The sequence below is a fragment of the Thalia democratica genome, chromosome 3 (genome assembly GCF_965202585.1).
Source record: "Thalia democratica chromosome 3, ktThaDemo2.hap1.1, whole genome shotgun sequence".
NCBI classification, from domain to species: domain Eukaryota; kingdom Metazoa; phylum Chordata; class Thaliacea; order Salpida; family Salpidae; genus Thalia; species Thalia democratica.
The window spans coordinates 11,842,189-11,869,925 of record NC_139167.1 but is presented as its reverse complement, the minus strand read 5'-3'; the positions used below and the strand labels follow the sequence as shown (position 1 = coordinate 11,869,925).

At 25.6% G+C, this 27,737-nt stretch overlaps 1 protein-coding gene across 2 annotated transcripts; it reads left to right on the top strand.

Moving 5' to 3' along the window:
* On the top strand, positions 1 to 27,067 carry LOC145831618 (uncharacterized). 2 transcript variants are annotated; one of them, XM_082938923.1, is made up of 17 exons: positions 1 to 63; positions 777 to 1,002; positions 1,463 to 1,571; positions 2,354 to 2,476; positions 4,121 to 4,263; positions 4,454 to 4,542; positions 5,461 to 5,552; positions 6,892 to 7,051; positions 7,419 to 7,566; positions 8,982 to 9,128; positions 11,206 to 11,377; positions 17,105 to 17,175; positions 17,820 to 17,988; positions 23,283 to 23,350; positions 24,417 to 24,662; positions 25,723 to 25,854; positions 26,509 to 27,067. In XM_082938923.1, exons 1-17 carry the CDS (start codon positions 6 to 8, stop codon positions 26,684 to 26,686), a joined length of 2,331 nt encoding a protein of 776 aa, XP_082795049.1. In that variant the 5' UTR covers positions 1 to 5; the 3' UTR covers positions 26,687 to 27,067. The 2 variants fall into 2 exon arrangements, with proteins under 2 accessions (XP_082795049.1, XP_082795050.1); XM_082938924.1 differs by lacking the exon at positions 24,417 to 24,662.
* The last annotated feature ends 670 nt before the right edge of the window (positions 27,068 to 27,737 follow it).

Here is a 27,737-nt window from a genome sequence, read left to right as displayed (position 1 = left end):
TTGTAATGGTTACTAAAAGTCAACAAAATCTATTATGGATAATATGTATTTCTCTGTTTATAGGTAAGTGATATAATTTTTTAGACTATAAAAGTGAACATAGTTAAATATTAATTTATAATTTTTATTCTTTAATAGTTTGGATATAAAATAGCAGTTTAATTCAATATGAACTTGAACTCTTATATAAAGTTTAGAATAAAGAAAAAGTGAATAAAAAATATAATATAAAACTTTAAATACTTTATATACAATTTTAAAAGAAACATTTAACTATTTATCCTTTTTTTTTTTAATTGTTTTGTATCACACTTCATTTTTTTATGTAGAATAAACGTATTAAATAAATAAATAGTATTGTAAATATACATTGCCTATTAAAGTTTAAACTTTATTCTTACATAATGTTTTAATCCCTAACTTTGGAGTGTAAACTTAACCACGTTAGTTAAGAAAGTTTTTTTGTTTATGAAACTGCAAGTGATAATAATGTAACTTAAGAAACACATTAAAAATGTGAAATCTGAACATTATTATTTTATTTTAAACAACTTAAAATTTACATTCATGTTTAAAAAAGACTAATGCTGAATATTTACTAAAATCGCAATACTTATTTCAGATTATTAAATACAACGAATATTTAAATTAAGCTCTCTATTTCAGGCTTTTCCCAAGTAGTAGATGTTATCTAAAAATACTAATGATAAACATTTACTAAATTTTCAATACTTTATTTCTATGATTCTATTTTATTTATTTAACAATAATTTCAGGTCTCTCACAAGCGATTGAACCAGCATTCGACGACCGCGAGGTGAATCAGGTCAACAACATAACTGAGGACAACGAGGTGAAGTTCTTGTGTCCCAACGTGGGCTTGGACGCCGTGTACAAGTGGTACTTCATGTACAAGGACGAGCGGAACCAGTCTCAGTACATACTGGCGGCCATGCAGTTTCAAGGGTCGGACATGGTGTACAAGAGGTTCAATATTCCCAAGTTGGTTTGATTTTTTTAGTTGTTACGGTTTTATTTTATCATTAAACAGTTTTTAAAACTGGAAAGGCTAAAGTTTGTGCTATTCTAATGCTTTAAACGCTTCTTTTTGCTTCTTTTTTTTTATATGCTTCTGAACGAATATATAAAATAACCTGTTTTTTTAATTAAGGTTTGAAACCAAGCAATTTTTTATTAGAAAAAAACATTGGAAGTTTGTGCTTTAAACACTAACTTAGTTTTTCAAATGTTCATTTTAAAAAAACAAGTTAAGCCATATATACAAACTCTCTTACACTATATATACGACATAACAGTACTAGAAATTTAAACCAACGTAAAGCATGTTTAACTACGGAACTTTAACTTAACAAGCTGTGCTTTATGACATTATATAGTTTTATTGAAAACTAAAAATATTTATATTGAAGTGTTTAAAGCTTTTTTATTTATTTCATTACAGGGGCAGATCAGAATTGGTTCAAAACAGCTTTGTCATTCATTACACCGAGATTCAAGATGAGGGATTTTACTTCTGCATAAGTACGAGTACAAGCAACCCTGAACTAAGGGTTTGTATTTATATTGAATTAAGTATTCGATAACTTGTTTTATTTTGAATTTAGATTATAAAGATTCATACTGATTTGCTTTAAACAGCCCTCAAAATTCTAAATTTTACAGTTTAAATAATATAGATAACTCAAGTTTACTGTACATACGAATAAAAGGTTTAGATTTAAAGAATAATAGGCATTTTAAATATCATAGGGACCAAAGAGTTAAACATTTTAGATGTTTTTTTTTCTGTTTAAAACTAAACTGACAAATATTTATTATATTTAGATGTAAAATTCATTCTTACATTACACAAAAAAAAGAATAACTTGTTAAAAGGTTATACTACAAATATAAAAGCGTTTGTATTTATTTTAAATCAAGTATCCGATAGTTTGTTTTATTTTAAGATTTATTCTACTTTAAACTAAGCTTTTGAATATTGATACTGATTTGCTATATACAACAATCTAAATTCTGAAATTTACACTTTAAATAATAAAGATAATATACTGAAGTTTACTGTACATACAAATAAAAGGATTAGCTTTAAACATAATAAAAGTTTTAAATATCATAGGGACCAAAGTGCTAACGGGTAATTAGCTAGATGTTTTTTTTTTCTGTTTCAAACTAAACTAACAAATATTTATTGTATTTGGATATAAAATGCATTCTAAAACTTAAAGTTCACTAAAAAAGGCATAACTTATTAAAAGGATTTACTACAAATGTACAAGCCATGTTTTAGATTTGTGGCCCCCATCTAAATTTTTTTAATTTTTTTGTGCCATAGGGACCAAAGTACCAGTTGGTTGTCTGGTCAATTCCTGATCCGCCTGAGATTGAATCCCTGACAGAAGAAAAAGACACGATTTACGAAAACAAAACATCGCCAGTTGCAAGGTGTATTAGCAAGGTATGTTATCGCTTATTATATAATATTAATTATTACACTAAATTAAAATAATGACTAAATTTATTATGGTCGAAAAGTATTGTATTATGAAATATTTGAACTACTGTTTATTATATTGATTTAAAATAATCACTAAATTTTATTATTATCGAAAAGTAATGTAACATGTATTCTGATCTTAAGTAGTATAACATACAATTTTTATTCTGCAATGTTTTCAAACACGTTGCAAGATGTATGTTGCTGTTTATTATGTTAGTTTGCATTAAATTGTAATAGTCACTCAATTTGTTTTGGTCGAAAAGTATTGTATTATGAAATACTTGAAGTTGATCTAAAGTAGTTATAGGTACAAAGCTTTTGAGTTTTTTTCTTTTGGTAGTAGCAAGGTTTCTTTCTATTTTAATATTATTTTACTATCATTTAACTCACTGTTTTACTAAGGGTTTGTGTGAATTAACTAAAAAACGTTGTATTATAGTAAACCAGTAAATAGATATATAATTTTATTTATAGTTTTACATAGCTTATAAACTAACATTAACTTTTTTTCTAATTTAACACAATTTAACAAAACACTAAATTTAACACAATAATTTCAAGAAAGGTGATTAAATATATATTAGATTTAAAAAAAAATTACATCTGTTTATACAATTTTACTAGTGTTCTAAAAATAAATAAAACGGAATTTTTACAATAATAGATATTTATATAACATTCACCTTCAAAAGTACTACAAAATTAGTGCTACAGTGAGAAAATACGCAAAAACTAAACAAAATGATATTTATATTTTATTTTTATTTTACGACCTATATATACAGTTTGTACATATAAATATTTTTATATAAACAACATAAAATATCATTATGTGTCAGTAAACAAATATATCATTTTATTGCAATGTAATTACATCAATTAACACTAAGAATTTAACATGTGATAAAATTTTTATTTTATTTTACCGTTTTTTTTGTTTAAGCCTTCGTTACATTTCCTTAAAATGTTTTATGTCTTATTAAAAAAAAGAATTGCCTGTTTTTATACTTTTAAAAGTAAAACTAAAAAAATAAATTAAAAAGTTTAATTACCGAAAATAATAATTTATATAAAGTTATTGATTTCAAATGATTTTAAAACCACTATTTATTTAGAGATTTTCGTATATATTTACAATAAGTTGAAGTAATTAAAATTTAAAATTAAAATACTAATAAACCTAATTTTTTATCAATTAAAGAAACTTCATTCAAAACTTACCTGGTACAACTAACAATATTTATATTTTATATTTTTTATTATGAAGTAAACTTAAGTTTGAAAAAATTACAGTAAAATTTCCAAAAAGTTATTATTTTAACAACTAGTAAAACCGGGTTCTAAACTCACATGGTACAACTTATAATTTATTTTTTCGGAAAATACCGTTCAATTTATAAATATTTATTTAATTATAAAGTACTTGGAAATACTATATTTTATTATGTATACCGTTTTATAGTAAACTTTTTTAATAATCAACAGTCAGGAAAACTATTTTCCAAGCTCAAATGGTATAACAACTAATAGATTATAACATTATTGTGCTACATTTCGGCTGTTCTACTAGGTATCTGTTAAATTTCACTTACTTTATGGCAGTCAGGAAAACCCGGTTCGAAGCTAACATGGTACAACGGATCCAACAAGATGCCTGAAGACCAGGTGTCCAGTTACACGAAACCTGGAAGTGATAAGAAATTAGTAGATAGCTACTCTGACCTAATACTCACCAAACCTACAAGGTTGTTTAAATAGCTTATCAAATTGTATAAAGTTTTTTCTGATCATAATGAAGTATTTGATCGTTTAAAACGTTTTTGAGTAAACTCACTTACTTTAAAAAAAATTTTACAGCTACTGAAGCTATACAACAACTAAAAATTATAATTAGTAAAACTGAACACACTTTTAAACTTTTATTTTTTATACCAGGTTTGACCACAATAGAACTTTTAGATGCATGGTTGAGCATGAGACTTATGAGAAACCCAAGTATATCGATTATACTGTTAAAGTTAACTGTTAGTTTTATTTATCAATTGTATTAAAAATAAAGATAATTGTTAAATTATACTGCGAAAGTTATTTATCCATTTTTTATTTACATTTTAACTTATAATTTTTAAAGTTCTACTACTTAATATAAAAGTTTAGTACTTATCTAATCTTTACTTTAAAAATTCGTTAAAGTGAACTGTTAATTTCATTTGTTAGTGCTTTAAAAGTATTGTTAGTGTTAATTGTTAGTTTATACAGAGAACATTTTTTTTCCAATTCAGATACCTGTTTGATTTATAACATTAAGAATACTACTACTTAATACAACAATTCAATACTTATACATTTTTTATTTACTATTTACAATTTATAATAAAGAATATGTATATATTTTCAAAATATATCAACGATTTTAACAACTGTAGAACAATATTTATATTAACTGAATAGATAACCATATAAACGTACTTTTTAGTTAATTTTTAAACAGATAATCCTATAAATGTAAGAATTTTGGCGATTACAACTTCTAATTTTAATTTTTTTATCAATAAGTTCGAACAATATTCTTATATTAAAAAGTAAACTCAGTAAACGTAAGAATTTAAAAAATACTACTTCTAGTTATGTATATTTTATAAGTATTTAAAAACAATCTTATTTTATTTAAACAGATAACCCAGTAAATGTAAGAATTTGGGCGAACACGACTTTTTATCATAATATTTTATCAATATGCTATAACAATATTCTTTATTTTGAAACATAGAATCAAGTATATGTAACAATTTAGTCAAGTAAAGTTTTGGTTATTTAATTTATTTCATTTCTATTTTTTATTCAACAGATAACTCAGTAAACGTAAGAATTTGGGCAAAAAGAACTTCTAAATATTGTTTTATATAAATATTTAAATAACTAACTATATTTTTTTTTAACAGATAATACAGTAAACGTAAGGATTTGGGCGAACACAACTTCTAATTATGTGTATTGTGAAGCAGATGCCTATCCTGCTGCAGTTTATGATTGGGTAAATATTTATATACTGTACAAAAAAAAATTAATAGATTATTTTTCACTTTAAAAGTTAAATTTGAGTTTTAATTATAGTGTTTTAGCATTTTTTCTTACTGTTACTGTATTTTAGAGGTATCTACACCTTATAGAATATCAAGTATTATTTCTTATAATAAATAAACTCTATATAGCTTTAAAAACGTCGTATAAACCGTATAAGTTCTTTAAGAAATGAAAAACTAATTTAAGTTTAAGCTTAAAATATTACGGCTATCACTATTTAACATGTCTTTCTAAGCTAAACTAATATATACATAAAACATAAATTATGTATAAAAAATAAAACTAACTCAGTTCTACAACAGCTTGGTAATTAATTATTTTTCCAAGTTTTATCAATTTGAAGTAACATTTTTCATCATTGTGTGTGTTCTGCAATTGAATTATTAAAAATTTCCGAAATTAATCACACGTCTCAAGTGGTTCATAAAATTTTTACAAGGTTAATCTGTAAAAACACTTGTAAATGCCTGATAAATCCTTATTGTCTGCAAAAAAACAACTTTCCAAGTTCAAATTAGTTTTTAGTTAATTATAAAGTTTGTTTAATTTTAAAATGTTTTCTATGTGAAAACTTCACTGCCAACAAAGGTTTTGACCCCGTAATTCGTTCAAAGCCCTCTGTAAATACCCACGTAACTTAATTAGACAAATTTCATCACAGCAGGACATTTTTTAAGCTTTCATGGGTTCGAAACTCGCTTATTAAGTTAGCATTAAAGTCGTTTTGTGCGACTTCGCAAATCATGCATTATGACGTCACTGTTTCATGTTTTTCCCCGACTTAATTTGTTTTTATTAAATCAAAAAAAATATTTTTGAACTGTTATTGTTATTATGATTCATAGAAAATTTCGACCTAAATTTATTAAGTTATTTTTTTACATAAGTATACTGCTTTGACCTACTATTTATACTTTTACTGCGCATTTTGTTATAAAAGCGTTTTATTAACGTTTATAAAGTTCGATCCTATTAGACCAAATCACGCTTAATACTACTGATATTAAAATGAAACAATGCAGGTAAAAATTTAATAGATGTATCAAACAAAATATACGACTTTTGTTCAGCTTTTAATATTGGTTTGTTATTGTTCAATAAACACCTATGAACCTTCTTCAAATTAAACTTTACACAAAAGAATATTATCGTTTTTATTTTAACAAAAAGAAGTTTAAACAACTATTACAATAAAATACAAACTCTTTCCTAACAATTTTCGGAACCATAGTTGTTATTTATTATTACATTCCAATTTTATGTAAATTTATTTAAATTTTCTTCAACAGTACGCACCGGGCGAGATACCTTACAAAAACACCAAGTCCCTACTGATGCCGGACCTGTACAAGATACCCGGGTACCAGTATTTCGAGTGTTCAGCCACCAACAAAGTGGGAAGCTCCATGACAAGGATTATGGTTGACGATCTTCTGTGGCCTGATGGAAGTTAGTATTGTGTATTTTTTATTTAGGAAGTGTTATGAGTGTAAATTGTTCCGTTATATTACTAAAGTTTTACTTCATTAATGTTCAAAATAAAGCGTTTTATGATTTTTTAATCTTTATTAAATAGAATTTTTTCACTTTTGTCACCATGTATTTTGATAGACTTTAATGATAAACATTTAAAGTGGACAGAGTTTTTGTTTTTTTTTTTTGTCTTTTATTGACTAAATTCAAATTTTTTTTGTTGCTAATCATTTTAGTTTCTAAAGAAAATAAGCTTAAAGTTGTAGTACCCACCTTTATATGATAAGTCTCAAAAGTATATAGACCTAGAGTTGTTTAATAAGAGTATTAATTCTTTAATCAGAACCAGGTTTTGCGGGATTGGAATACTGGGTGTGGGCCTGCATCGGAGGTGGAATGCTGTTGATTATATTGATTGCACTGATCGCTTGCTGTTGCTGCAGAAATAAGCAGAAACCTCAGAAATCTAAGCAGCCGGTTGCTCCTTTCAAGTTAGTATTAATTTGTTGATGCATAATTTTATTAGTAGCTTGTTTAAACAACTGTAGTAATAAGACATTATTCAATAACATTTATTTTCAATATGTTATTTTTTATTAAAAATATAATATATTCTATATTTAGTTTTTAGTTTCTAATATTAAATTAAATGCAGCAATCATTAATAACTTAAGTAGAATGTTAAAAGGTTTGAAAAAAGTGTTATTATTGTTATATTTTCAATAGTAAGTATATGTTGTCAGTTAAGTGTTGTTATTTATTTGGCTCATTTATGTGAAATTAAAACCGCATTTTGTGTATAAAATAAACTAAAGTTTTTAAAATTAGTTTCACAATATTTTTATAACTGTTAGTTCATTTCGGTTTTAGTGGTTTTTGTTTTATGTACAAAACAAGTTCAGTACTGAAATAATACAAAAGTACGTAATTTTTTGGTAAGCAACAATGTGAAAATTATTAACATGTATGCTTGTGTTAAGGAGGTTTTAAACTTCAATAAACAACTTGCTTAAAAATAGGCAAATAAGTTGATGTTAAATTTTATCATTTACATTATTTTCCTCTACCAAACAAAACAATTGAAGAAAAAAAATATTTAATTCTAAAAACTAACTTTGTCAACACTCATTCTTTATCTTAAACCTAATTCCTTTATTAAATACTTTTTTTAAACTATAACAGGTATATGAAAAAGTTAAGGGTTTTGTTTAAAGTTTCGAAAAAACAAGAACTAGAACAAAAAACAATTGTTTTGTTATATACCATCACCAAATAAACATTTTTAGAACTTTATTAGGCATGTAAAATACTAAAAAAAAATTTCAAAGCTTGAATTGTATCTATATGTATCACATAAACTTACGATTCATTTCTATTTGTGTCTCTTACGTGGTATTTATCTTTTAAACGAATACAAAAACAGTGTTATAAATTAATTTTTAAAAACTAATAAAACTTGTATTTTATTTTTTAACGCACTTATACCGTGACAGTTTTAAATTAAAATCAAAAAAACTTTTCTGTATAAAGTTTCCAAACTGTATTTTTATATTTTACATAAACATCCTATGTATGCATTAACAATATAAATTAAAGTTTTTCCCGGAAGACGTTATTTTTGTTTCCGTGTATTTGTTAGTTCTTGTATATTATCTAACTTCTGCTATAATACAGTACAGCATGAACACCTTAAATGCTAAAATTTTCCCCGGGACTACTGTTTTATCATTAGTACTTTTTTAATTAAATATTTTCCCACAACAGTAATGACGCATATTCTGCGAAATTACTCCCAAACATTATTTTGGTTTATTATAGTAATTGATGCTTATTTTATCATACAATGTTTTTCATAGCAGTTTTTCGTAATACTACTTTACTTAAATAAATTACATTATCAAAACAGCAAAGATGCATATTCCGTGGAGATTGTGCCCAGTAGAGATTACGCTACCCAGCCTTCAATTATCGAAATGAGGGATTCCCCTAAAATGAACAACTACTCAAGGACGCCGTCCAAGGACCAGTACCCGACCAAGTCTGCCATGAAAAAGTTTGTAACTTGTGTTTTTATGTAAAGTAAAGTTTTTTTCAATAAAATGTATCATAAATGACATTACACCCTATCCTATCTGTCATATACAATATACAATTTTCATCATAAGACTATTTTGTGCTTTTTGATTACCTATTTGTTAGTCTGTTGTACAGTCTACCAAATAGTTAGTCTGAAGACCATTAATAAATCTGACTAAATCTTCCGTGTAAAATTTAGTATTTCATTATTATTGAAGTTTATCGTCAAACGAATAATGAGAAGTTTTTTTGTTAAAAATTCTTTTCATAAAGTTTATCTCAAATGACGTAGTTTTATACTAAATTCGTAATATAAAAGTTTAATACAACATTTTCTTTTTGCACTTGATAAAGTTCTGGTTTGTAAAATATCTGGTAAAAAATAGAAGACTAACTAGTACACTAGTTTTATTTAGTATTAGAACTTTAAAAGTTTCTTAGTAAGTCTATGATTGTTAAATCTATTAGTTAAAAACAGATTTAAAAATTCTACAAACTATACTCTAGTTAAATGTTAAGATATTTGATTTGTATATGAAGAAAACCCATATAGTTCTGAATATGTAATTCATTATGAGTTGCCATAGATTTGAAAACTTATTACGTCTCATCTTTGTAAATTTTACAGTGAAAATTTGAAAATACATACTTTGTAATTGTTCCAAATTTGATCGAATAACTATAATATTCTAGCACTCTATAAGACTTTAAAGCTGTAAGGTTTATTTTAGTATGAAATATTACAAGATACTATGACAATTGTTTACAAAACCGACTTTATCCTGTACAACTAAATAATATAAATTTTGAAATGTTATTACAAGGAACAATAAACTCAACAAAAAAAAAACAGTATTTATTTTACCTTACACAAAAAAGCAGACTTATCCAGTTTTTCGCGTAAGACAATAAACGTGAAAAGATCGCGGTTTAAAGTGCTATTGTGACGTCATGACATAGGAGCTACCTTGCTTTTTATTAAACGCCTTTCTGAAAATTTATTAAGATGTAATTAGACTATGCATAATTCATTGAGATAATACGAGTAAATTGTAAAGCTGTGCATTATATATCTTTAAAAAAATTTACTTACAATTTTTTATTGTGAAAAGCTTTTTATAAAAAAATTTCGTTTTTTCTTAAAAAATCACTAAAATTTGAACATTACTTGAATTACCTTAAGCTTAGATTTAAAGTCTACTAAAATATAATTTTTCGGAGTCTTTATTCATTTTGTAAACATTAGACAAGTTTTAGACAGCACCTTTGTCTAAATCATTTTTTACGACAGATTAAATTACTTTGTAAATAAATATTACTTTACAGTTATTTTTATTAAATAAAAAACTGATGTATTATTTTTACTTTTAACTCATATTATGTTACGCATATTGTTGTTGCCTAAACTAAATTTTACGACTTTTGAACAAATTTCACACCAATATGTCATAAAACCAACACCTTATCTAACTCATAAAAAATTTACGAGTTTCCAACGTATAAAGCTGTGGAAAATTTCAATAGTAATTTACAATATTTTTTGTGTATATATATAGACGGACGCTGTGTTTACAGACAAATCATGTTTGCAAACAAGTATTTTTTTTTTCTTGTAAATGTTGTGTATATTAGTATAATGTTTTGAAAAATTATACTAAACTAATTCAATGTCTGTATTGATGTAAATGGTTCATGTATACATACATTGGGAATTTTTGTGTAATAAAATACAATTTTACTTTGTGAAGATTTTTAATAATGTTTACTGTAATACAGGTATAAACAAAATATAATACTTTTTAATAATTAGATTACTTTTTTAAAGTTTCACAGATAAAACTGTCATTCTTTTATTTTCACCAAAACTCTCAAAAACTTTAAAAGAAAAAAAAATGAAAACAATTTTTTTTCAAAGTAATCGACTTTATTTTAAATAATATCTCTTTTACCTTAATTTTTCCAATTTCCCCAATAAAAAAATCTTTTATGATAGAAAAAATTATAAAAACATTATTTGTGTTGTACTTTTATAATACTTAATCTCATTTTTATAGAGAGTACTCACTGGAAAACTTGGTTGAAGAAAAGTACGGTCTTCACCCGAGCACTGATGACGTCAGGGCAAGTAGGGAGAATATATACAACGGTGACGTCAGAGCTAGTAGGGAGAATATTTACAATGGGGACAGCTTGCAGAGAAAACCTACAGAACAAGAAATGGATGAGGTAAGAAAAAATATTATTTTATAAAAAACGTTTTCAAATATTAAATTTTTTTTTATACCGTCAAAGTTTAAAAAAAAAAGTGTTCAAGATAAATTCTAAGGGGTTTTGGATATCTTAGAAATCTTTCACACTGAAAAATTATTGTTTAAAAGTTGGAGTTGAAAAAAAAATTATAGAACTATGTTTGTAAAATAAGTTATAACTTATATAATATCGGTCATCTGTTATTTAAAATTAGATTGCTAGAAACAGTAAACTTGTCAAGCTCTCTGTTCAGAGTTAATGAAAATCTATCTTCATACTTTGATATTCTGATTAAACATCAAGCTTTTAAAAAAAACAGTGCTTTTCGATGTTTAGCTGAAAATTACCAAATATACTAAATGGATTTTTTATGTGAACTTTAATTACTATGTAGTCATATGATATATTTCAAAAAATCAGCTAATATAACTTAAACCTGCATGCAAAACACGAATAAAGGACTTTAATAATGAGGGTTTTAATGTTAAAAGTTCTGTGAAAACAACCTTTTTCAAATTTTTGTATTCTAATGAAAATCAGGTAATCGAGTGTAATTGATTGTCAATAAGGAAAAAATTTGACGGATTAGCATCAATCGAATTTGAATATAATTCAAATTCAAACTATTTACAGTTAATAATTGAGGCTGAAAAAATTAAAACTATGTAAAGTGTTTTTAGGTTTTTTAATTAGCTTTAATCATACACATATGTTTTGTTATACTAACCCATATACAAAATAAAAACTTCACAAGCTTGAAAAAGTATGCACCAAGCTATATTAGTAACGTAGACTGTCAGCTTATTTAGTCTCTATTAGACTTTTGTTATTAAGTTTTATTTTATGCTAAGGTAAAATTTACACGGAAATAAACCATCTTTTTTACTAACATAAATGCATGTATAAAACTGTTCAAATACATTTTAAAAAGAAACTGTAATAACATTCACAAAAAGCAGTTAAGTTGTTGATTTTGCTATATTTGCAAGTAACCTATTTTTAATCTTTTGATTCTTGTTTTTAAAAACACACAAAACTTGTACACACAAGAAATTATCATACCCAAAAAAAAGTTGCTTATGTAAACACACTATTGTTAAAAAGCACATTAACTCTTCTATTTTACTTAAATACTTTTGTATTTTTATTACCGGGTGATGATATTTTTACTTGAAGTTTTGAAAATAGTCTAAAAAGTTTTGCAACTCACAAATAATTTGCAAAATTTTGTAATTTTGCAAACAAACGCAATTTTGTTAACATAAACTTTTGTTTAAAGCACAATAACTCTGTGAAAACACGAAAAGTTTGCAAACTTAAACTAAAGTCAAATCCAAACAAAAACTTGCAAACATAAACACAAACTGGTTCGTCTGGTTTTCATCATCTGTCATCATTTTTACTTTCTCATAAAATCGCATTTTCCGTGCAGTTTTATGAGTAGCATCAAGTGTGTACTTTAAAAATATTTTCGGCTAAAAATAGGGAATTACAAATGCAATTAGTAGCGTTTTATTAAGTAACGAAAAAATCAAAATGAATCAAAATGAAAATTAGATTAAAATTTTATTTATTTTTGAATATGTTTGAAACAATATTTTTCATCAAACAGAAAATGATGCTTTAGTTGTTCTAACTGTTAAAAAATAACCATGAGATCGATTAATATTGTGCACTGTTATTTTAAAACAAAATATAGTTTAAAAAAGAGTTTAGTTTGGTTTATAGATATACATTATAAAAAACTTCAAGCAAGAAATGATTTTAAGAACTTTTCATGCTTTTCACAATTTTTTTAAAACTTTTAAATCTGTTGATTGATACTTCAAATTTGCACTTTTAATTGCTGCTGTTGGTTTAATTCTCACACAACTCACAGTGTAACTTTACCTTTTTTAAGTTACAAAATACTTGCTACCACTTTAAATTAACTTGAGCGTAAAAGGAAAGCTCTACAGTGAAAATGTTAACTCTACAGTAGTGACACATAACGTCATATTTCATGCATGAACACCACCTTAGTGTAAGACTCAGAAAACTGCTAACAGCAGTAGTACAAAATGTCAATTAACTAATGATAAATGCAATCATTTATCACTTGAGTAAGAAAACAAAAGCTCTAAAAGTTGAGTCTACTTATTTTTCACGAAACTCTGCACGCATTGAAATTAACTCAAGCGTAAAAGGTTGCTCAACAAGCGAAATTGCCACTTTAAAATTGAAAAAAACGTTAGCAACTACAATTTTGTGTTTGAATTTTATCTTATCTCACTTTATACATGATAGTTGAGTCTTTCTGTGTGTTTTTCATGCTTTGATGTTCTCTTTGTTTACATAAGCATGCCGTTAATGCAACGCACTTGTATTAAAACGTTCATATTTCCAACTAAAGTTTCAACTGTACAATTTTGAGCATCATTATTTAAAATAACAAAGATATAATTATGCAGTTGTATCCAGTTTTAAAAAATGACAACTTAAATTTTTGTTTTTATAGACTTTAAGTTTTGGTAGCACTATAAATCAACGCATTTTTTAGCAATAAAAACATTTAATCAACAACTTTTACATTTTTATTTACAAAATAATCCAAAACTAAATTATTTTGTTTGTTGATTGACCAATGACTAGTTAATCTATCAGTAATGTAGTAAAACTTCACTTTAAAGTCTCTCTTACTTCAAATATTTTGTCATACTGACTTTTTGATGAGATTATATAGATATGTGAAAATTTTCACTAAAAAGAACCTTCTTTTATTTGCGTAACAATTGAAAGTATCAATGACCAAGTAGTGACCCCTAATTAACCCCCTAATTAATGTCATGGGTAAATAACTCTCAAGTGAAAAATTTTATTCAGGGTGTTTGGTCTAAACAGTTTTTGAGTTAAATATTTGAAATTTTCAAAAAGGTTTGTGTGCAACTTAATATTGTACTTAATTCATTAGTTTGTGCATATTTCAAAACTTGTAATTATTGTAAAATTGTAAAATTGTTATCTATTCTTCGTACAATGTTCAAATTTTAATTGACAAACACGCCTTGATTTCTTATAACTTTTTATATATTTATCTAGCTTAATTAAAAGTTAAACATAAATCAGGTAGATTAACACTTTAAATTTCTTAGTTAAAGATTAAAATACTGTTTACCATAACTTTCTAAGAAAGTATTAAAATGTTCATTTTAAAATATAATTGTAGTTTTAGCATCAAAGCAAAGGAAGGTATTTTGCAAACCTTAATCTAAAATTTATTGTAAATAAATAAATAAAATTTTAGTAGTTTTAGACATTCAAAATTGTATTTAGACTATATTTTTAAATATTACACGTAGCAAATTTATTTTAATTAAAAAAAGTAATAGGTTGAAACTTTAGTATTCACGCCTAGGCAAAGTAAAGTAAAACTGTAATTATTATCTCACAGAAACTTGAAAAACTTATTAAAAAACGCCAGATTTTCAAGCTTTTATTTGCAATTTCGAGTGTTTTAAACACAATAACACTTAAGCCGTAGTGATTTGAAAAAAATTTTGGCTTGAAATTAAATTTTGTGAGTAATAAGTGAAAACTTCGTCGTGTATAATGACAAATGTAATTTTAAAACAATCAATTTTCTCTGTTTACGTTGTATAGTGTAGTAAATGGATGATTAGCACGTACAATGGTTTATTTTTAGCATATTGCAGTTAATAAACTTTTTTCGAGAATGATAAATTGATTTGGAGAAACTGAAAACATCACGGAGTTAGGTTTATGGTATGAAAAATAAGCTACAGTTTATATTTTAAGATGTGTTTATATCACTATTGTTTTAAATTAAAAGTTCTGTTGAAATTACGTATTTTTAGTAACTTTATAGTTAATTTAAACTAAAAAACAATTAAATAATGTACTATCGTATTTCTTTTTTTAGTAATAAAAGATAAATTGAAACTGCTTTGATTAAATAAAATAATAAAGTAACATTACTACACAGAAAATAAAAGGTAAAATAGTTTAATATAAAGATATTGAAAAAATAGTACTAAGACTATATAAAGTTTATTTAAAGCTAAAAATTGTTGTATTTCTTTTAGTGGAACTACTTTATTCGGAACTACACAAACAAAGTATACATTAGATAATAAATAAAATTTTAAAACTATTACAGTTAGTTGCAGATTAACTGAAGGATTAAAAGTAGTACATATTTACTCTAATCTGACATAAGCCAAAGTTTTTAAAAATCTACATGTTTTGTTTATGGCCGTAAAACAAAACACGTAATAGGCAAACAAGGTGTTATAAACAAAAATGAATTTAAAAAATCACATTACTTAGTTCAATATTTACGAATAAAATCGTATAATTAACACCTATAAAGTGGTTTTTTTCCAACAAAGGTGAGAAATTGTCTACTTTTCAATTTTTACTCTCATCTAAACAAACACGCTTGGCTTTTCTCTCTAAAGTAGTTTGGCGACCTATCCCTTCTTTGTTTAAACTTAGTGACAAAAACGTTTTAAATGCTCTGTATTGCTATATTTGGTCGATTTGAAAGCAAGTTGTTTCAAAACTTTAATAAGTTTTAATTGACCAATTTAAGAATCATGTTTGCATATATTGTTAACTTTTGTGCAGAATATTCTAAATTTAAAATTGACTACCAAAGACAAACAAAAAGCACTTCGTAAAGTTTAAGTACCTTAAATTAAACCTTTTAAAAAAAAACTTATTAAAAACTATCAAAGTATAAATATTAAATTAGTAGTACTTTTATTTACAATAATTGCATAATTAGATAAAAACAATTTTTTACGATAACTACTAAAAGTAAGTTTTTACAGATTTTTTCCAGTCTTTTTCAGATAATTGTTGCGTCATAGATTTTCATGCTAATTTGTCATGTTTTTTGTTTAAAAACACTTTTTCATAACTATCATTTGTAAGAGAGTTTTCTTTGGTCCAAAATACTATTTATTCAAATTAAAGCGTAAAAAAAAAGAGAATTAATCAAAGTATGTTTTGTTAATCTTAATAAGAATAAAGTTTTGATCATTTTACTTAAGCCATCAGACCACTAGAAATTGGTAGACCGAGTTTAAACATAACAACACAACCTCTGTATAAAGAAAACTATTTTATTTTACGATTTATTTTAAAATTATTTCGTTAAACTAAAATAAATTACTTAAATTTGTTAAAATCATTTCTAACTTAATGTACTAACCAATCATAACAGAAGTTTTTAGTGATAGATGTTTATTACGTAATTTATACCAAAACAATAAATTTTTCTTGAATTAGCTTCATTGTCTACAAGGAAGTCTTTACAAGAAGTTTTTCTTCTACTTCTTCATTTCTTTCATACTTCTATTTACGTCAAAATTTTTTCCACACTAATGTTTTATGTTATGTTGCTTTTGTTTGTAAACAAAATTTGTCGTGTCTTATAAAATAAAATAAACTCTTAGTGTTTTATGTTATTTTTCAAAATTTGCACGTAAAGTCAAGTGATTAAATTAAAAATTATTTTTCTGTCGACAAGATTAACTTTTTTTATAGAAAGTTAATATTTTTTATAATTATTTTCTTTTAACAAATATTTCTACCTTACTCATTAAAATTATTGTATGTTGTTTAAACATTTTATAAACAGTTGCTTTTTCGATAAAATAAATCAAACAAATTTTAAATAAATGTAAATTTCTCCCGCAGGTTGCAGACCAGATCAAGTTACTTTCTCAATCTTGGGACAACCTGGCAAGATCTAGGGAACATTTGAACAGGTATATTAATCTATTTGTTGTTCATGTTCTATTTATAAATCTTTATTACAGTTTGTTAGCGACTGTATTTACCAGTATTTTTTATTATAATATTATAACATTATAATATTATATTTATAAATCTATCGCTACAATTTATTTAAATTTATGTTTCGCTACATTGTATTGAAATAGAACGTTTGTTAATGTATTTTAATCTATGTTTCGTGTTGTCTACAGAGTTTTTATTTTTTATTTTAGAATACCTCAACAGGTTACTATCTAAGTTTCTGTTCTACTTATAAAGATAATGTGATTATAAACTAAACTGTTAATAAAAGTATCCAACTAGTTTTCAAATTTACAGAAAGATTTATAAAATTTATTAAATTATTGTTGAAAACATTTAAAGTATTAAAAATAACATATATCATAGTTAAGTATTTATTGTATCTTACGATTGTTCAAAATTTTGTAATCAAGTTATTACATTCAACATCTTGGTAAAATGTATACATCTTTTTTAAAAATGAAATTTTTAATAACTAAAGTGTTTGTTTATTAATCTAAATATTTTTTTTTGTTTTTAAAGGTTTTTATTGAACAGCCATCATAGTTACGTTTTCATTTTATTTTAAAGTTATAAAATTTTATTTTTCCATCAGATCTCGCCAAGACCTGACAGTTGATCTTCCTCCACCCCAAGAACAAATTGATCCTTACGACAGAGAGGAATCTCCGCCTAGTTACCACCCTGAAGACCCCGTTACTAGGGAAGACGCGCCCCTGGTGGTTGGCAAGCACCCGTTCGGAGACCGCGGATTCGTTTCATTGGTTCGTTTAAATTTGTTTTCTCAATAACTTTCAACTATATTTAATAATTTTCTTATTTAAGATGAAAATTTGTTTTTTGCCACCAGTAGCATATGTATACGTAAATGAGCCACTTAATTAATTATTTACAGATTTTTATGCAAAGTATATGATGAACGTACGTATATGATGTACGTATGTAAGAAATATTAAGAACTTTGAGTTGTGTTAATATAATTATTACAACATGATATATAGAACTTAAGAACATTCATATAACTAAAAATGCTCTATGTTCAGTTTTTACTAGATTTGAGTAAAACACAGTAGAAATCTTTAAACTGCCATGAACTGCCATGTACATCAATACAAAAGTGATATTTAAAGAATAGTTGTTTCATTGCAATTATAATAAAGTTTTAAACACTGTTTTAAATTGAATAACAATAGATAAATTAAAGTAAAGTTTCATTACTCAATTAAGTGAAAGCTTTTAATAAATAAGTAAATATAAAGGAAACTTATTTTGAAAATCAAACCCTAATACTATAAGTAGATGACTAAGATTAAGCTTAAAAGAAAGGTTTTTAGTTTAAAGTGGGTTTTTAAAAATTATAATCTGCAAAATGCAATGAAATAAGTATTTTGAGCCAATTTCCCTCATACGCACAGACAATAAATATAGATGATAATTTGTTCAACGAAGGTTATATTTCCACTGAGCCCATCAATAAATAATGAACTGCAGTCGACATCAGTTTGACATGCATGCAGTTGTTTTGTTTTGTATCCATGGCAATGTACTTATACGTTGAAAGAAACTGTTAGATACTGTTCTTTAATCAAATTGTGGAGTTCTTTGTTATCAATTCACTTAAGAAATTCTAAGAAAATTATTTCGATCATGTGATATTTTAGTTTGGTAATCTTTAATAAATATTTTAATTTTACATAAAAACTATTTAATTTGTTTATAAATTGTCACTGAATTAGATGATGGCAATTTATTTGTGACCAGAGACTTATGTTTTTTAATTTATTAACTTATGCAGTTCTAAACAGAACAGTTTGCCTTATGCGATATATTAATATGGTAATCTTTGGGAATTATTCTTTACAAAGGTTGAGCAATACATAAATCTGTCACTGAATTAAGTTATAATAAGACTTTAGAATTTTTCCACAGCATTATGTTTATACAATTTTATTAAGGTTAAAATTGAATTTAAACTTTAGGAGCAACTTTTGAAAAATATGTTTTTACAAATTTCAAAGAACTTTAAAGTAAGATTAAAATAAATTTAAAAACCATCAAAATATGTTGAGTACCTTGTAAGAAAAAGTTTCAAACACAATATGCTTGTGTGGTGTATTGAAACAGATTTGTTGCAAACTTTTTATTTACCTTAAGGGCATAAAAGCTGCCGGTATTTATAAGTGAGTCTGTTTTGATTTGACTTTATTTAATTGTCTCTCTCTTTTGTACAGAAATTGTTTCTTTTAAATATATTTGTTTCTTTCTACAACAATTAATATAAAATTTATTTATTTGTAACTTAAGCGAAAATGTAAATCATGTTATAACTTAAGGTACTTTGTTTAGAAAATTGTTTTAAGTTAAATTTTGTTCCGAATTTGAACACATGAATTGAACCATCTTAAGAGTTTTATTTTTATCTAGGTTGTAAACTGTATCTGTAAAACTTTGTTTAAAGTTATTTCAACAATACAATAACAAAAATCAAAGTCATGTGCATTCTATACATATACACACATACGTAACTAAATATAGCATAATTTGGTTTTTTTTTCAATAAACTTTTTTTATTTTATGGGCTTCACAAACTATTTTACAGCTTTCAACCAAAACTTAATAGAAATACTTAATAAAAGCATTATACATTTATTAACATAGACAGTAGCACAGACAATATTTTGTGTAAACAGTACTTGGTCATTCAATGCTCTTATCAGTGTCTTAGACAAGACTAAACAAGGTTATATCAGTTTGAACATGTATATTTTCTCACATAAGCAAATATATGATACATGTATGCGATGCAACATTAATACTTTAGTAATGCATTTGTGGTGAAATAATGTATATCAACTTACCAACTCTTTAAAATATTTACAAACATTCGATACTGCCCTAGTCAAGACTTAACGTTACATTTTACTATAGTTGATATTAACACTATAGCATTACTTTAGTTGTTCAAAACATTAAGTACTAAATGAGGTAAGGTTAAAACTTTCTGATTAATTGTTTTTTTATAAAAATGATTATTTTCTAAACAAACTAAATTCTTTAATCTCCATCATAGGTCGAGTAGTTGAGTGACTACGAGCTTTTTGATATACAAATTCATAGAAATAGATAGCTAATCACGTATATATGAGTTTCTGCTGCATTACTGTAGTTGTAGTAGTACCAACTACATCACTACTAAGCTTTTGGAACAAGATAGTTGAGTTGCAAGTTTTCTCACACAGTATTTTACTTAAAGATTGATCGTTGTGTATTATAAAATTTATCTCTTTTAGTTACTGTACATGTAAGTGTATCTCAATACACTAAAATCTAAGTCTTTAAGCATTGAAAACATTTAATTGTATTAAAAAGGATGTCATTATGTCATTACAGTACTTTCTGTTATTTTATTTCAAACAGTAGAAGATGTATTCAAGTAAGTTTTTCTTTTTACCCTTTCAACCTATACTTGATAACATAACTAATAAATTCAAAATTAAATATCTTTAGACAAAATTCACCATACCCCAAGTGTTCTTGTAAATTTTTAGTAGATAAAAGCACATCTCACTTAAAAATACATATTACAGTACTTAAACTCAATTGCAGCTTGGAGTTTTAAAACTAACAATGATAGACACAGCAAAGTCTTTTATCATTAAATTTGTGCAACTCGATTGTAACTTACACGTAATAACATTAAACCTCTGCAATTCAATTGACAATCGAAAATAACATCACTTCAAAATTTTTCACCACAAAATTTCTAAACACTTGAGTAACATCTGTCTTGTGTGTGGTAAAACATATGATACTCACAGTAATCCGAAAATTACTACTTCTATAAACAATCTTTAAGTTTGATTAGTTCAAGTTCAATGTTGGCAAAAATTATATGTTCTGTTTGTTTATTGTACATTTTCACACATATGCGTTCTCTGTAAATACATCTGTGATGAAAATTGCTGCTTTATGTGTGGTTCAATATGTGACGCCTTTGGTAATTTGGAAATTACTACTTCTTATAAACTGCCTTTCAATTAGATTGGGTCGCTCAAGTTGAAGCTGTCAGAGTGATAAATCGCTTTTTGTGACTTTGAGCAGTTTGTGGGTTTCTGTACAAACTTTTATTTACAATTTGTTTGTATTCAAGAGTATAATTTAATATATATGTATGTCATAAGATATCATTATATGCTACATTTATAAAATCAAAACATTTTTTAAAATATATAACCTTCAGCTTGTATTTCTATAGTCAAAATGCAATAGAATATATTTTTTATAACTTCTGATACAAGTAAAACAATTTTATTTTCATATACAAACGTTCGATTTGTATTAGCATTTAAAAGTAAGTTAAAAATATCCTAAATAGCTTCTGATACAAATTAAAGTACAGCATAAGAAAAAATTGTTATTAATTGGATAAAAGGGCAAAATAATAGTAATCTAAGTATAATTTAATACTTTGATAGAGTTAATAAAATTAAGTAACAAAACCACTTAATATGTTTGAATGTACTTCTTTTTCCAAGGTCACCTCCAAACGTTTAAAACGAATGATACATTTTAGGTTTAATGTGTGGCAAAAATATTAACATATGATATAACAGATTATTTAAGTAATTCGGAAATACTACCGTGTGTAAATATCTGATATGAAAATTGCTACCTTCCAGATATTGCCTTTCAATTAGCAGTAAGTCGTTCAAGGTTGTGTTGTCATTGTGATATCATAGTGACAACTGGGTTCATTTTTCCAAAGTAACGTATAGGTTTCCATGGTGACACAATGTAAATTATTGGCTTACTAAAGTTACAAGCACGCCCAAGAACTTTTCAATTATATTCACCTAAGCATTTCAAAATATCTGCAGTTTTATTTAAACTTGTTAAACTTAATGGAATTAAATCGGAACTTACTTTATTAACTTAATTTAGTAATTTTTTTATCAAAATGAAACAGTTATTAATAAGTATGAATTAAAAATACTAATTAGTTTTCTAAACAATTATGAATACACTTGAATGAGAGGAAAGAAAATTATATTAAAGTATTCATACAAGTTTTGAAAAATTTAGTTAAGCATTTGTTTGCTTAATTATTAAACTTAGATTATTACTAAAAGTCAAATAACGGATACATACTGTAAATTTGTAATCATATTAAGTATGTGAACGCTCATAAATGTTTGCTAAGTTAATTACCACACTTAAAACATTACTGTTTTAAACCATTAAAAAATTTCATAGAACTTTAAAAATTAAATATAGAAATAACTTGTAACTTTAACTATTCAAAACATACTGCATCAGATTAGTTAATGAGGAAAAAGAAAGTCTATACTAATTATTAATGTTACTTTTCTAAAGCTTAAGTTATCTTATAACATAAAAACTATCTTATTAAAAAACCATTAAAACCTAAGTTAGTAAACAGTTTTATTTAAGTATATAAAAATAGTAATTCTACTGATATAAGCGATATGTGGATTTTATATAAAACATTATAAAATCAAAGACTTTATAACACGTGTGCGTTTTGATAAGTTCTAGTGTTTATAAACATTCATCAAAGACTCACTCCTTTTATTGATAACATTCGACGTTCAAAAGCTGACGAGTTTATTTTTATAAGCAGAATCAATCTATAAAAAAGTGAACTACTTTTGAACTATAATTTCATTATTTATAGCTTGAAATAAAATTCATGTGCGAATCAGGCTATAAAATGTTGTTTACTAAAAAAAAAATGTTTTAAACAACATCTAAGCTGAGCGAAAATCATAATTAATTTATTAAGCGCTCAAAACTATTAAGTAACTAAGCAGTAGTGTCGAAAACTTAATACGATTAGTTATCTTTATATTGACATTTAAAACTAAGCTCTAGCAAATAAACAACAACTAAAGCAACATTTACCTGATAAGTATCAAAAAATTAAAAGTTTTTAAGTTTTAATGGTAGTATTAAACGATTTTTATAATAAATACTTCAAGCATGGTTTTACTTCACGTTAATAATAAGTATACTTATAATAAACATTTTAACATTACAGCAAAGACTGAATGATGAACCTGCTGAAGAAGAAAGAACGTATCCGTACATGGACGATCAATCAAATGAGTTAGTCAAAATAGATATATAGTTGTTAAAAAAACAAATACATGGGTGATCATTTAAATGAGTTATATTTAAATAATAAAACATTATTATTAAAAAACGTATAAATACAAAACTGATGGATATTAGTATTAATAAGTTTAATACAAAATTAAAATGTAGAAGTCAAAGGGTAGAAAAAATTAAGATAAAAACAACTAATTCAAGACAGAAATGTTTCTTTAACTCAAGCATTTAATAATATTTTGTTTCATAATATTCTTTATTTATTAAGTATTATTTACATATGTACTAATTTTTAGCAGTTATTTTGAGCAATGAGTAAAAAAAAAATCAAATTAATTTACTATGAAATTTTAGTTTAGTACGTATTTAATCAACAGCAAATAATTTAAAAATAATAATTTACGTTAGTGAAAAAATTTAATTTAGCTATGAATCATAGTTTTTAGCTTAGTATCTTTTATTCATTATTAATTTATCTGCAATGATACTTTTTTTATCAGAAAACTTTTATAATTTTCTGCTTACTGCTTGCTTTTAAGTTTTTTTATCATTTATTTTTATTTCTTCAATGACCTCTTCACTTTTTAAAATAAATATGCTTGCTTAAAAAACGCTTACTACCAATTTTAACTTTGATTCCTTTTTTTGATTTAAATTTTATCATATCTTTTTTTATATAAAGCAATTGGCAACTTTTTTAACTTTATTGCTGAGTTTTGTTAATAAAAATAACATTTTTAAATGTTAAGAAATAAGAAAGAAACATATAATCTAAAATCTATTCTCTCTGGTTTTAAGTAATTTCTACCTAATGATGGTGTTTACATACGACTGTAAATTTATGTTTGCAAAACCATATTTATAACTTATTATCTTTAACCTCCCTACAACTTCACTACTTTTTCTTCCTACTTTTACTAATTAACATTCCTTTTATTTTTGCAACATACTTATCTTTTTTTCTTAATAATTCTTAGTACGAATTTTTTTTCTTCTTTTCACTTTCTTAGTAATAATTAATAATTAGTATCTTTGCAATCACAAAAAACTGTTGACTAATCAGGCGACGCAGCTCATACGCCAGAAGAAACGGACTGTTGCGTCACGGCAAAGACGACAAGAAGCATCTGTTACGTCACAGTGACAAGAAGAATCGTCACGAGCAGAGGAGGAGACCGTACAGCCAGTACGACATGGCCAAGCCCAAACAGAACCGTTCATTGGCGTCGCCCAGCGGCAAACCTCCGAGCGGCCAGATTCGCTCTCTGGTGTCGCCTAGTGGCCACGATCTCAGAAGGGTGCCATACCAGTACGTGTTGGAGTGTTTTTTTGTATTTGAAAAACTAATAATTGTGTGATTGTGCACTTAATAAAAGGCTTTAAAGATAACATATAAGAAAGTTTAGTTTAAATGTAATCATTAGTCGCTTTGAATATCTTGTAGCGTAAAAATTGATAAAATAAAGCTATTTAATTAATTAAACTTGAATTATGCAATACGATTAGCAATAAATAAATAAATTCCACTGCTATAACGATTTTCTCATAACTTATTTCCGCTTAAATTATTTTTACAACTTCCAGCATGTAACTTGCACGATAGACTCCTTTCTAAAACAAATTAATTCAGCTTGTAAATATTTATTGCATGCATATTTTCTCATTAAGTTTAATTTGCACTTGAATTCTCAAAATAAAAACTTTTTCACATTAGACAAACTGTGTAGTTAAAGTTAACTTTTTTATTAATTTTCTTAATGAAAAACTTTGAAAGGAAATAAGCTTAATGGTATGAATAAATAACCTACTTTGCAGCTAACTTAAGCTTAACCCTTTTAAGTATAAACGAAGCCTTAATAAATGTGTGAGTAGTTCATACTTTAAAAGTGACTTCAGTTAGTTTTTAAATTCCAAAAGTTATAAGTTGGAATATAACTTACCTGCGGTTATTTTTAACAATTAAAATTTAAAACAACAAGTTACACAAGTGTATGTGCAATCAAATGCCAGCCAAGTGTTGTTTATTAGTTTTTATTAAGTCATTGTTCTGCCCACAAACACCACAAGTAAACATTGACTTATTTTTACATATAAAGTTCAAGAACAGTATCAACGTAAATTTTTTTTTGCTAAATTTAAAACACATATAGTTTTTGATAACTGTACACTAACAACATAAAGTTGATTTAGTTTCTTAGTTATTGGTAAACCTGAAATTGTTGTTAAAATAATTGATAGGCTATAAATATTTTTATTTTATAACATGTTGTATAAAAAAACTGTAAACTAGTATAATACTCAGACAGATATTCGTAAAATTAATCTTCAAAACTTTATTAAAAAAAGATCTGTAATTTATTTCATTACAGCGGTAGCCAATCGCGCAACGAGGATTCTTACCACCGTGGCAACAGTTACCATGACAACACTTACAGGGACCCACAAGGGCAGCACGATGATCGTTACTATGACGACCAGAGATACCAGGAGGACGAACAGGGGTCAGTTTATAGAATCTAATAAAATTATACTTTTCTAAATATTTCTAAACGAACTTAACATGTCGTTAAAATGGAGTTTAAAATCTGAAACTATCAAAGCTCAAACATTTGTAAACAAAACAAGTTAAAAACAAAGATTATTTTTGTAATAAGTCAATGTTACCGAATTGTAAATACAGGTCAATTTCTTAAAGTTAATGTTATGTTTGTGAATGTGTATACAACTTAATGTTTGGTCTTAAACATTCAAACTTTATAAGTTAAACTATTAAGAAATCGAAAACTTAAAATGTTTAAAGTAAACAAATAATCAAAAAAGTAAGAAGCAATTACTTTTATTGTCAGCGATGGTTTACTCTTCTACATTCATAAACAAATTAGTTATATGTGTGATGATTTGAAGTTTTTATGATATAATTCTAGCGCACACCTGCTTATGAAACTTCTGCTTTATACAAATTTTATATATTTGATTAGTTCATGTGAACACTTTCAAACCAATATTAAAATTTCACTTAATACATTGACGAAAAACATAAATTTCACAGCATTTTAAAAAACTATAAGCAAATTTAAAACCAACTACTATAAAGCAGTCCTAAAATCAAAACGAAATATATTAATCAATGTTAAACAACATTTTTTTTACTACAGGTACTATGACGATCAAAACAGGTCGGGGTACCGGCAGGACGGTTACTACCAGCAACCGTCGAGCAGTAACCGTGGCAACCACCAGGAGTACCAGGACGACTTCAGTTCAGACGAGTCGGTGGGAGGCGATCAGAGGTACGACCCGGAGAGGGGATTCCAGCGCGCCCACATCGTATGATGACGTCACAATTACAAAACTGATGACGTAATAGTGAAACACGTCGTAACAAGTTTTGATGAACTTTGATGATTGCTCTGTTTTATTAAACTGGTTGAAACCTTTGAGGAAACTGTATTTATAGTTTAAAGTTTTATTTTACTTTTAAACAATGTCTTAGAAAAAGAAGAATAATTTATTAAAAATTTTGTTTTTAATTTTTTGAATTACATTTACTTAAACTTATTTAAATATACAGTTAAATAAAGCTGTAAATAAAGGTTTTTCTCACAAATATTGAATAAAATTTTATTATCGTTTTTATTTTAAATAATTTAAAGATTGTGTAATTGTTTTAATTACCATTTTATTTTAACTCTGATTGGTTTTTAAAATTATGAAAACTGGATTAAGAGTGAGTTAGTTTTATGTTATTTTTGTTTATGTTGTTATCCTCAAAGTTTTGTTGTTTAAGACATATTTTTTTACTTGTTTTTTATTTTACAAACAAAACTTAAAAAAGATATTTTTTTTACTTTTTTCAGAAGCATTGATAATACTTTTAATTAGTTTTCACATTTTGCTCTGCTACTACATTGATTAAATTTATATTGTTGTTATAGTGAATAACTTTGGCAGTTTAGTTTTAGTTCTATCGTTTTAATTTTTCTTAAAAACAGCCGACATAGAACTACATGTAGCTTAAATGAACATTTATGCTTTATTTTCGTAAAATGATTACGTTGTCATTTTCATAAAATTTTAGTTTATAAAGTTATTTTTCACAATACTTTAGTTTTATCTTATAAATGTTATAAAACAAAAAAAAGTTTAGTCATTGCATACCAACATTATTCCTTAAAAAAGAGAAAATAAAACATTTTAAGTATCCTTTAAAAACTTATTAGGAGTTTATACATTTTATAACATTTCCTCTTAAATTTTAACTTTCTATCTAAAACACCTACTAATTTCTAAATTGAAAGTATAAAAACAATCATTGCATCAAAAACTGTTTTTAGTTAGAACACTATTATTACTTGTTAATTTTAATATTTTTTATTTTGAATTT